The following is an 11,085-nucleotide window of genomic DNA, read 5'->3' as shown; positions in this document are numbered from 1 at the left end:
CCGGTTGCACTGAGGTGCAGTTAATGCTCTGTGCATAATATGTACATACACTCAATAACTGTAGGGGAAACTTCTGTGTAGCAATGCAGGAGGAGTCACCGACTCAGGAAGGAGACACGGGGAGAGCTGGAGCTTTGATGTCAAACACTGATGGTTTATTTAGGAGCTTCGGCCAGAGAATTCACAAAACAAGTCAAAGAGTCAGAGGTTCTGACTTCACGGTAGAGTTGCCACGTCAATTCTGAAGAACTCTACCCCCAGACCCATGCATTTAGCTGGTTCAGAGAGAATAATCAACATGCTGCATAACAAGATAAAATCATAACACCTCTATCAGCTGACGCCAACAGGCAGGAACAGGGAGACAAAACACTGAGAGCACAGCAGCCAAGGTTACAGGTGCGTGTGCTCAGTCAGGACAGAACTGATCAACTGGGTCAAAGTTATGGGCCTTGGAAAATATTTCCCCAACAGTAACCACATAATAGGGTAAACCTCTATGATCTACTGCAATTCAATAAAATAGCTCAAAGAATAATAAAGAATAATAATAAAAGTAGACTTTGTAGCAGAACAGTTGTCATTTAATGTCTTGAAATTCTAGGTACTGTAGACATAAATAGACATTGTATTATAGAAATCTCGTTTTAGATATAACAATAAAGCGTGTCTCCAACTATGCTTAGTTGGGTTCTTGAATTTGAGGGAATTGGCACATTTCAAAGAGTGTGTATATAAAAAACATCATTGGAAGACACTTAAACTCTATGTTACAAGGTCAAAAACTACATTCAAGACACAGAGCACCTCTCAGTCAACTTCTTCCTTCTCTTCTTTACTCCAGGCTCCTCATGGAAAACTGCAGGACTTTGAGCGCCATGTCCACTTGTACAATCTGTCTCTGGAACTTCATTCTGCCTTCTTCTACATTCATGACCGATATTTCCCAGCTGCGCCTCCCGGGGCAGATTATCGATAAGCTCGTAGAGGGTGAAGATGCTGAAGCAGATGTCATCGTAGGCTGTTTTTGTGCCGCACTCAAACAGGCAGGCGAAGGCCACAACAGGCAGGGCCCCGGGTGAGGGGGACAACTCAAGATAAGCCAGGTCGGAGTAAGCACTGGGGCCCTCGTAGATCACCCAGGGGCCCCGCCAACTGTCTGGATCACGGGGGAACAGGCTGAGGAAGATGCCTAGATCCCTGCGTGCGGAGGTCCATGTCGGGTGGGAGTATACTACCCAGGTGGGGGTGAGGAAATCTGGAGGACTGGGGCTAGGGTTGGGAACAGAGGTGGAAACGTTTGAGGAAGTCCAGTGTCTGGAGGGACTTGTAGGTTGATGCAAATTACTGTCAAGAGAAGTACATAAATGTAACGGAGCAGGAAATCCCACAATGCTTCCATGACAACCGTTTCGAGGCTCCACCAGCCGCTGCACCAGCTGCCCCTCCTGAAACACGGCTCCATCGTCCAGACTGAGGGCCTGCACCCGGTATCCCAGAGGGCTGCGGGCGTTACAGTACAGCACGTTAGTCCCGTCCTCCTCATCCACAGACACCATCTGACACTCCACGCTCTCGGGCACTGGCACCGCCTCCCCGAAATTCCAGGTCCGCCCGTGGGTGTCACTGTGGAAGCAGAAGGCGCGGGGAGTGGTCTGACACAGCTGTCCGAAGCACTCTTTGCACTCAATGTGGTAAGCGTAGGCAGGTATCAGCAGACGGCCCGATTTCAGCTGGATGCCGTGGCCCGGGCCGAGAGCAAAAGTGGCCCATTCTGCAGGGAGGGAGCAGGAAGTGAGAAGCAGGGGATGCATGAGGGGGCTGATGCCTGACACTGACACTTTGTGTTCCCATTTGGTCAAGTTTGTCTAAAAATGAAACTCAGAGTACATAATGAGCGAGAGTTTTTTTCTTTTAGAAAGACTTGAAAAAGTTTAAAACGATCTTTTAACAAGTTCAGTTTGCACACCGTTGCACATCCCCCACTTTCTGAGCAGTTTAATTGATAACCCTGAGATGCTCGCCTACACTCATCTGGTAAGCTGACTTTTCACTGAGTACCCATACGCTTTGTTTCTTTTTCATATTTTTAGTTTTCAGCCCCAAATTATGCTGACAATTTGTCAAACAATCTGGAACCGCATAGACTTTATACATCTTCTCATCACCACAGATACAGGAGAATGCAGAAGAATCAGAAAACTCTTCTGAGATCAATGTTTAAAATCATTTTGCATAGAAAAAGACAGCTTTCTGAGTTTTAAATAATCAGAAAATAATATGTTAAGTCTGTTAAAGGGTGGATCTTTCCTTCATTTCAAGGCTTTATTATCATATGCACATTAGCTACAGAGTAGATATGGCAATCTTAATTCACAGGCCCCTCCAACAGTATAACATGAATATATATAGGACATAAAACAAATAAAAAAGATAAAACAGTAATGAAGCCCTAACCTTTGATAGTATCTCCTATGACACTCTTGGTGAGGTCGGTGACAGGACTCCAGGTGTCTCCTTGGTCGGTGCTGCAGACGTAACAGAGACGAGTAACATTCCTCCCCGACACCAGCTGATAAGACTCCGAGGTGTGGCCCAGGACAGCGATGAAGAACAAGAAGAGAGTTCCTGTGAACTCATCGTACACCGGGCACGGGTTCATGGAGCGATGGCCTGGCAGGAAAGCAGTGCCCAGGACACGAAAGTCATCCCACTGCAGCAAGAAAGGAGGGAGGTTATAATATTAGATAGGAAGAGTATACAAATATAAAAATATTACATTTTACCTGGTAAAATGCCTGAGAAACAAGGTAGTTTCAAGGTGTCTTCTACATAAAAAAAGGTGTTGTAATTTACCTCTTTGTGTATTTATGTACTTAGGAAATTTAAGACAGGAAATGGAATTCTGTGGTGAACATTTTGAAGAAACCACATAATACTGTTACTCAAGTAGAGAATTGCTTCACTATAACCATAGGATATAGTAAAGCTCTCAAATCTGAAGGGCTCTACAGTATCTACCTCCACATAGTTCCTGTAGAAAGTGCCTTTCCTGAGGACCAGCAGGTGAGCCTGAGAGTCGGACGGGCTGAGTCTCTCCTCACAGAAGGCCATGAAGGTCCTGGAGCGAGACAAGTAGAGCAGCGCTGGCACTCTGTACGTCACTCCGTTGGGCTCCTTGTGGAAAAGCACCGACCTCGCTGGAAAATAGGGCGACCTCATGCTCTCCAGTGCTCAGGAAATGTAAAGAGAACTCCAAATCCTCTGAGAAGGAGCTTAACAAAGATACAAAAATTAAGAAAGAAAAATATGTCTATCATGTAAAAAAGAAAGTGAATATTACCTTTATTGTTTTCTATACAATTCTAACTGTAAACAGGGAGAGCCATAGGTGAATAGGAGTGCTAAATAGAAATACTATCTTTAATTGGACGACAGGAAAATAAATTACACATTCAAAACAATATCATCTTTAGTGAAACCGTCCTACGTAGTTGAGGTAGAAATTACACAAAAAGAGAAGATAGCATCTAATGTGCAGGTCATTACCAGAAAAAGGTAAATATCTCCATACTTACATTCAAAACGCTCTGTGAGAACCGCTGGTCCTCTGTGACAATATACAGGTTGTGTCAGCATTGAATGTGTGTGTGTGTGTGTGTGTGTGTGTGTGTGTGTGTGTGTGTGTGTGTGTGTGTGTGTGTGTGTGTGTGTGTGTGTGTGTGTGTGTGTGCGTGTGTGAACCATGGCCTCTCCTCTCTGTTCCCTATTCAGTATGGCACACTGTTCGCTGACCTAGAAATGGACCACACTCATCACATCTACAGCTTTAGATGATTCAGCAGGTAACAGCCATTGTGGAAATGAAGGTCTGCTGAACAATGATCTGATGTTCTGCCTCCTCTGAGTCCTGTGTGATTTTCATTTTCTGCAGCATGTGTAGCAAGTTCTGCTTTACTGTTGGTTTATATTTCACAACTGAGACAATGTAGTGTACACATATAATTGCAAGTTATTTTTTTTATAGAAATGTAATTGAGATAACTTTCCCTGAATATTCCTTTCAGTCAGCCTTTGCTCAGTTTTGCACTAGCATCAACATCCACCATAGACTGTACACTGATGTGAGTAAAGGGTGAAACACTAAAATAGCTCAAATAATAAAACTACAAGGAATAAAAGTAATACATACATGTTGTTAAATAGATTTTTTACATAAAGTTAATTAGATTTTGTGGTGTCAGCGATTCCTGGTGAAAACATGTTTTAGGTAATCAGCATTTACAACAACATAGAACTGTATACAACTATGTGATGTCATCAATGAGCGACCGGACCCCACATGGTAGTCTGCTGAAGTTTTGACAGCAGTTTCCTAAGGTAGTATAATTTTATTTTTGTCTTGACCTTATCAATGCATTTTAACAGCGTTATTGTTTCACAAATTATCTTCAATCAGCGGAATAACAATGTCACTTCAGCCAAACCGCCAGCTGATCGGGGAGTTAGCTTTAAGGCTAACACATTAGCATAGCTGTTAATTTTCTTCTGGTTTGACATTTCCTTTTTGTGTTTGCGGCTATTTCGCACTTCTATTGCTTTCAAACATCAGTCTGTCTTTGATGATGTTTCTCCCTCTTATGAGACATAAGTCTTATGAAACATTATAGACACATAGTAGCTAGTTTAGTTTTAGGTTAGACATTTGACAGACATGAAATCCGGTCATATTACTCAGCATTATAATATTCAAATAAAATAGAAGAAGCCTAATTGTTGCGTCTTATTTGCCCACTGTAGTCATGATATCTGGTGTGGATTTAGATTCAATGGGTCCCATGACATTGAAGCTATTGAAAAATAAATTTAACTTAGCAACCAAAGGCAGAATTGTTCCCTTTTTAAATTAAATAGAAAACAACTCTAGTTATGTTGTAAAACTCTCACTCGTCACCGGCTTGAGTTTCAAAACAGGATACATATTTGATTATTTAGGGTATTTATTATCCTTGCAAGAATGGAAGTAGTCATCACATACAGAGCATACGGTACAATTATTTTTCCCGAACAGTGTCCTTCACTTGCTTATACAAGAGAGGGTGTTTTTCAGTCAAAGCAGTATTGATTTCTTCAGATTAACTAAGGCCCACGTCAGAAATGATCATGCTCGAAATATGTCTATCTACCTAGAGGCTGAATCATCATGTTAATCGTTGTCACATAGCTTATCATATGCCCATAACAGTGTGTCATGATGCTCTTCTAGGTAATCATACATCCTGCAATATACAGTTATACACTTGGGCCTTCGTTTTCATGTGTAACTCTGTCCTTAATAGAGTACATTCAGTATTGTACCAACAAACTTTATAAAAGAGATGTGTCCAGTATAGTTATATAGTTCTGCTTCTATGGAGGCAATTGAAAAGATCTGATATTTGAAAAGATCTGATATTTGTAAATAAGATAAACGTTTCTCACCATTGCCTGAAAAACAAAGAGCTATTAATTGACTATCAAAGTTGCTGGTGAGTCATCATTATTTAGATCATCTTTACTGCTGCTTTGAGGTTTTGCCATACAACAGGTATGTCAGAGCAACACCACAAATGTATATTATTTCTCCTCACTTTCTGCAGGGTCAGCATGGCCGGGCAGTGGTCTGAGGGCCACTCCACATCCATCCTGTGTGTCGGGGCGTCTTCAGGCCCCGAGGGTCTCCTCGCCTCAGGCTCAGAGGGTGGAGAGGTCACATTGTGGAGCCAAGAGGGAACCATCATAGGCCGTCTCACTCTCCCTGGTGGAGAGGACAGCACCAGTGTTGTGTTTTCTCATGCAGCTCCCGGACAGCTGTACGTGTCACATGGAGACGCAGTGAGTTTACTGGATCCCCGAAACCTGAAGGGCCCTGTTGAGGAGTTTCAGGGTGCAGGGGAGGAGGAGATCAATGCTTTGTCCCTCAATGAGACCGGGTCAGCCCTGGCAGTGGCTGATGACTCCGGGGCGGTCCGGGTACTGGAGCTTCCTGGAGGAAAAGTGTGCAGGACTCTTCGTAGACACACTAACATTTGCTCCTCTGTTGCTTTTCGGCCACACCGGCCCAACAACCTAATTTCTGCTGGACTCGACATGCAGGTAAGAGAGAGGACCATTTGTAATTGTGTCATGTACTACATTTTACAACTAGGGCTTTTACTACCATTATTTTCTCCATTAATGGTCTATAAAATGTCAGACAAACTGAGAAATGCCCTTCCCAGTTTCTTAAAGTCCAAAATTAGGTCTTTAATTATTTTTAGTCAGCCCTAAACCCAAATATATTAACTCAAAGAAACAGCAGGGAATTTCCAGATTTAATAAGCTTAATTTTTACATGGAAAAGTACTTTTATGTTTGATTTTAAGAATAGTTGGCAGTTAATTTTCTATTCATTGAATAATAAAATAGTTGCAACTCCGGATCAGTTTTACCTTTCTTGTGCCTTAAGGTGATGCTGTGGGGTCTGCAAAAGACGCGCCCTCTTTGGACCGTGAACCTCCAGGATGTGGCAGAGGAAGAAGGGGACGATCAGCAGCGTCCTGGGCAGCTTTTTAACCCGCCTCTGGTCCACTGTGTCTCTGTGGCGAGTTGTGGGAACATTCTGGGTTGTGCGGCAGAGGACGGGCGGGTGCATGTGATTCGGATCGGCAGCGGCTCCAAACTGGAACAGCAGGGAGCAGTCAAGGCTCACAGTCAGGGGGCCTCACAAGCCCACTTTGTTAGTTTCCTTTCCCACCCTCACTGGCTCCTCACCGGGGGAAATGACGGCCTGGTCGCCCTGTGGGACCTCAGTAAGCACCCAGTGGTGACTCCAGAGGCAAAGGCTGGAGTCACCGCTGCCCCACGCAGGAAGAGTAAGAGCAAAGCAAAGAGGAAAGAACAATCCCAGAATAAAGCCAAATCCCCACCAAAGGTTGAAGCAGAGAAAGAAGAAGAAGAGGAAGAGGCAGCATGTGCAGAAGAGGTGACGGAGGAGAAGTCTGGCCCCAAACTTCGCATCAGTCACGGGGACAAAGTGAACTGGCTGTGCCCTGTTGTGCTGAAAGGAGAGCCCAGTGTGGTGGTGGCAGATCAGAGCACCAGCCTGACAGTCTACCCTCTGTCTCCACTTTAGATGAACTTAAAAACATGCTCATATCTTGTCTTGCCTTGTTTTAAGTTTGTAGCTTTGAAGCTCTTTAAGGTGTGCTCAGAACAAATGTGGAGCAGATTTTGCATTGCGTTTTGAGAATATTTGGCCCTAACAGCCAATAGGCTTACCTCTAAATATACTTAAACATTTAATTCCACCATCAGCCTGTACACACTGGCATGTGTACCTGTTGTGTCGTCCCTCCCTAACATTAGTCGCATTGTATTATAGAGCTTCGGGTGCCCACAAACGGCAACAATTAGTTTTTCCTCTATTTCCTATTCTTGGTGATAGTCTTTGTATGTTATCGTACAGAGCAGAAGCTGCTTTGCATTTGGCCTTAACACACCTCAGAGTATACACTCCTGTTTGATGATGTATGAACCTGTTGCATCACTATTTGGACGGGATTTTAAATAGTCACTGTAAAAGTGGGATCTTGCAGAAAACAAACACTGGTGTTCCAAAAAGCACTGGAACAAACAAATCCGTTTCCTTTGAGTTTCTACATAATATTCAACAGACTGTTGTGTTTCAGTTGATGCCATATTTACTGATTGAATTTGGCTTGTTTGTTGTTTTGCATGTGTGTGTGGTCCTATAAAAAAACCCGTCATCCTTGGAAATACATCTTGCAATACATGCCTTTTGTGAGCTGTAAAACGACCACACCATAGAAAATAGGAACGTAGCATATTTACCAGTCTGTGGTGCTTTTGTAGAGTAAAAACATCTCAATCCAAACCAGGTGCCAGACGGATTAAAAAAAATCCCAGTATATATTTTCTTGGGGTTTGTGGTGACCTTGTTCACTGGGACCTGGAGCTGTTTTCAAAAGTAATCTAAAGCAGCACCCTGTGATCTGACACCCAGCTAAACCCCGTTTTTAATAATGTAATGTACAATTAAGATGTTGTTCTTTGTGTTGATAATATCATGATTGCTGCTTATTATCACACAGACCTCCTTAACACCAGACAGACTGTCTCCTTCTACTATTTAAGAAAAAGTGCTTAATCTGTCTATTTCAAATTTCATCAAACAACAACTTCAAACTACTAGTTTTTTTTAACAAGCCAGACACCACAAAAAACAAATTCAAACATTTCTTGCAAATGCACTGTATTCACACAACACTTTCACACAAGTAACCTGTCATTTTCTTTGCTAACCAGCAAAACACTTTTCTATAAGATTACCTGAAGAAGGCACAAAACTCAAGTGAATAAATCCAATTCATGCCCATCGGTTATCACAAGGCAGTTTATAAATCCAAAGTTTAAAACAAAAATGGTGAAAACCTGTGACAGCTTGTGGTAAATGTACCTCAAATTGCAGCAAAAGCAAATACACAACACTTAAATGCTTTCAACTATTCACTATTTTTTCTAGCAAGCCAAATGAAGCACTTGAAGGAGGATCACAGTAAGCTCTACACTGAATAAGCACACAATCATGTCTCATCGCTGCAGAGGGCCTGATAACTGCTACATCATTTCCTTTGCATGACTTTCAGTCTTTTTGGTGTTTTTTGATTGAATATGCTTCAAAGGTTGTTCCACCTTTTAAGTTTTACATCGACAGCCAGCCAGATGGGGCTGATTCGACATTTCTGTCAAATAAATCCTCCACCTGGATATCGCAGCTCCTTTGATTTCTGAAGTGATGGTGGATGGTCATCTGAGGTTGTTGAAGTTGTTGACTTTACAGTTTAGCCAAGCTCTTCTCCAGACTCTCAATGTCTGCATCCCCCTCCTCGCCCTTGTTGCCGCGGGCGCTGCACTCCAGGAACTCAACCTTCAGGGGCAGCTGGCCAAACTCAAAGTCCTTGCCTTTTTTCCCCAGATACACACTGCCGCCCACAGAGCCGTCCTGAGAGCTCAGAGCTGCAGAGTGCGTCACCCGCAAGGTGTTCCTACGAGAAACAAGAGACAGGGTGATTGTTGTACATCAAACCAAATACTCTGGCTGGTGAAGTATTAATCGCAGGGTTGGTGGTCACAATTTCAGCTGAACTGTCCTTAAACAAGACTCTGAATCCAAATTGCTGCCAATGGCAAGTGTCAGACACGTAGAGCATATATGAAGCACATTACATTTGTGATTTGAGGTGTTAATATGACTGAAAGTTACAAAAAATAGATGAAATGTGAATCAGAGCGTTGCTATACACACAAACAAATGTTTAATTACATTTTTTTTAATTCTGAATTTTAGATTTTAGAATAGCCTGCAGGATATGGTCAATAGTCAACTGTGATTAATGTCCCTTAATCCTTTTTTCAGTTAAATAAGTTAAAATCCAAACGTTTCCACATTGATTAGGAACCCTGGAATCAGACACAGTAAATGGCCAAATACATGAGCTACTTACATTTCCTTTTCCAGCTGCTGCTGGATCAGTTTAGCTGATTTTGCCATGGTGATATCTGTAAAATAAGGAGACCAGTAAATTCTGCTGCCAAACAGTAAATAATAAACTTCATAGTGTAGGCTCAAAATGCAGAACAAAAGGATTGTAAAGTGTAGATAATTGGGTATTTTTTACAGCAATTGTGTGGTTGAACCTTGTTTGTTGCATGCCACCACGAGAGCTGGAGCGTTCCTGGAGATCACATTGTCCGTTAACAAGATGTACAGGAACTCTGCCACGTCTCTCACTTCTTTTTGGAAGATAGCGCTGTCCACTACAAACACAATGGCTCTGAAGAGAGAGTGATAATGAAAATATGTCATCAGAGAAAGTTGGTCAAATACTTTGTTAATATTATCCAGTGTGTTGTTAGCAGCCATATATATATAAGCACAACTAATCCAAAAGTTGTCATTGCTTGGGTTGGGTTTGATCAACATAATTAAGACAACGCCAATGTTCTCTGTAGGTCAGATTTAACGCTACTTTTGATTATTTGGAAGAGTTTTTCAACGGAAAGGTAAATATGACCTTTGGACTAGAAGAGCGGTTTTCAAAGTGTGAGGCGCGCCTCCCCTGGGGGGCGCCAGAGAGCTTCAGGGGAGGCGCAGCGTGAGACACAAAAGAACGAGAAAAAGACGAGTAAAGTGACACTTGCCCACTTGTGGCTGTCTGTGGAGACCGAGTTCCCCCACCTCGCCAAAAAGGCTGTAAAAGTGCTCATTCCCTTCACCTCCACCTACCTGTGTTTGTGAAGGGTTTTCCGCATTGACTTTGATCAAAAGCAAGTACCGGTAAAGGCTGCAGCCAGAGTATGATCTGCGTTTATTCCTGTGTGCATCAAAGACGCAGACTCATTGTTCCCACTAAAGTAGGGGTGAGTGTAATAAGGAGGCAAAGTTGACGTTCAGTGTGTTGCCGGGAGCATATAAGTATTTATCCACCATGTTGAAAATGTTAAAAAAAATATGTCTGAGAACACGGCGTGCGGAAATATACGGGTCGTGCTGCAGCTAGATGTGCCTGTCCTCTGTAAGAAGGTGTCAGCGACTGACATGCAAGGAAGAACGGCTGTCCACAGGCTGTTCCAACTTTAACAACTGTATTAACTTCCAGGGTAGTGAATTGAACATGCAATTGTAATTGGGTGTGTGGTATATTTTCATGCACGGACATGCATGTTCCACAACACACAAACTGAACAACACTCAATTTTCCGATCGCTACCAGCGTCCTTGCGATCTTGTTATAATAACAAGTGCACGTTACTGATGCAATATGGTTGAGACCATTCGGGCTTATTCTAGAGGGGTGCAAGGAATAGTCCAAGTAGTGGGGGAGTTTTATACAATATGTTTAAAACATAAAAAAGGTTTTAAAAAGTTATTGTTTAATGTTTTAAGGAGGTGACGCTACTCAGCCAATCAAATCAGTGCAGTCAGCACGATAGATTCAAACACACACACACAGAGACGAGACAAGAGGAGAGAAACAGTCGGAT

At 42.6% G+C, this 11,085-nt stretch overlaps 3 protein-coding genes across 3 annotated transcripts; 1 reads left to right on the top strand and 2 right to left on the bottom strand.

Annotated features, from left to right (window-relative positions):
• Positions 1 to 791: 791 nt before the first annotated feature.
• On the bottom strand, positions 792 to 3,222 carry neu4 (sialidase 4). The gene is made up of 3 exons (XM_010767754.1): positions 3,022 to 3,222; positions 2,458 to 2,713; positions 792 to 1,774 (listed from the first exon to the last, which is right to left on the bottom strand). The coding sequence occupies exons 1-3, from the start codon at positions 3,220 to 3,222 to the stop codon at positions 792 to 794; spliced, it is 1,440 nt and encodes a 479-aa protein (XP_010766056.1).
• Positions 3,223 to 4,318: 1,096 nt separating this feature from the next.
• Positions 4,319 to 8,392, top strand: wdr53 (WD repeat domain 53). The gene is made up of 3 exons (XM_010767752.1): positions 4,319 to 4,380; positions 5,640 to 6,135; positions 6,488 to 8,392. Exons 2-3 carry the CDS (start codon positions 5,647 to 5,649, stop codon positions 7,151 to 7,153), a joined length of 1,155 nt encoding a protein of 384 aa, XP_010766054.1. The 5' UTR covers positions 4,319 to 4,380; positions 5,640 to 5,646; the 3' UTR covers positions 7,154 to 8,392.
• On the bottom strand, positions 8,277 to 9,922 carry srprb (SRP receptor subunit beta). The gene is made up of 3 exons (XM_010767753.1): positions 9,739 to 9,922; positions 9,546 to 9,600; positions 8,277 to 9,086 (listed from the first exon to the last, which is right to left on the bottom strand). The coding sequence occupies exons 1-3, from the start codon at positions 9,905 to 9,907 to the stop codon at positions 8,876 to 8,878; spliced, it is 435 nt and encodes a 144-aa protein (XP_010766055.1). The 5' UTR covers positions 9,908 to 9,922; the 3' UTR covers positions 8,277 to 8,875.
• Positions 9,923 to 11,085: the final 1,163 nt, after the last annotated feature.

This window comes from Notothenia coriiceps, unplaced genomic scaffold (assembly GCF_000735185.1).
Source record: "Notothenia coriiceps isolate Sejong01 unplaced genomic scaffold, NC01 NC01_scaffold00004701, whole genome shotgun sequence".
Lineage (NCBI taxonomy): Eukaryota > Metazoa > Chordata > Actinopteri > Perciformes > Nototheniidae > Notothenia > Notothenia coriiceps.
The sequence above is the reverse complement of the archived record's forward strand: the minus strand, read 5'-3'. Positions and strand labels throughout refer to the sequence as shown.

Bases quoted from the DNA above. Each gene is read 5' to 3' on its own strand.
- neu4 (XM_010767754.1), bottom strand. From the start codon at position 3,222: ATGAGGTCGCCCTATTTTCCAGCGAGGTCGGTGCTTTTCCACAAGGAG. The intron at 2,714-3,021 runs GTAGATACTGTA...TTCTTGCTGCAG, and splicing joins TCTACAGGAACTATGTGGAG to TGGGATGACTTTCGTGTCCT. The intron at 1,775-2,457 runs GTTAGGGCTTCA...CCCTCCCTGCAG, and splicing joins CATAGGAGATACTATCAAAG to AATGGGCCACTTTTGCTCTC.
- srprb (XM_010767753.1), bottom strand. From the start codon at position 9,907: ATGACATATTTTCATTATCACTCTCTCTTCAGAGCCATTGTGTTTGTA. The intron at 9,601-9,738 runs GTTCAACCACAC...CTTATTTTACAG, and splicing joins GGTGGCATGCAACAAACAAG to ATATCACCATGGCAAAATCA. The intron at 9,087-9,545 runs GTAAGTAGCTCA...TGTTTCTCGTAG, and splicing joins CAGCAGCTGGAAAAGGAAAT to GAACACCTTGCGGGTGACGC.
- wdr53 (XM_010767752.1), top strand. From the start codon at position 5,647: ATGGCCGGGCAGTGGTCTGAGGGCCACTCCACATCCATCCTGTGTGTC. The intron at 6,136-6,487 runs GTAAGAGAGAGG...TTGTGCCTTAAG, and splicing joins CTGCTGGACTCGACATGCAG to GTGATGCTGTGGGGTCTGCA.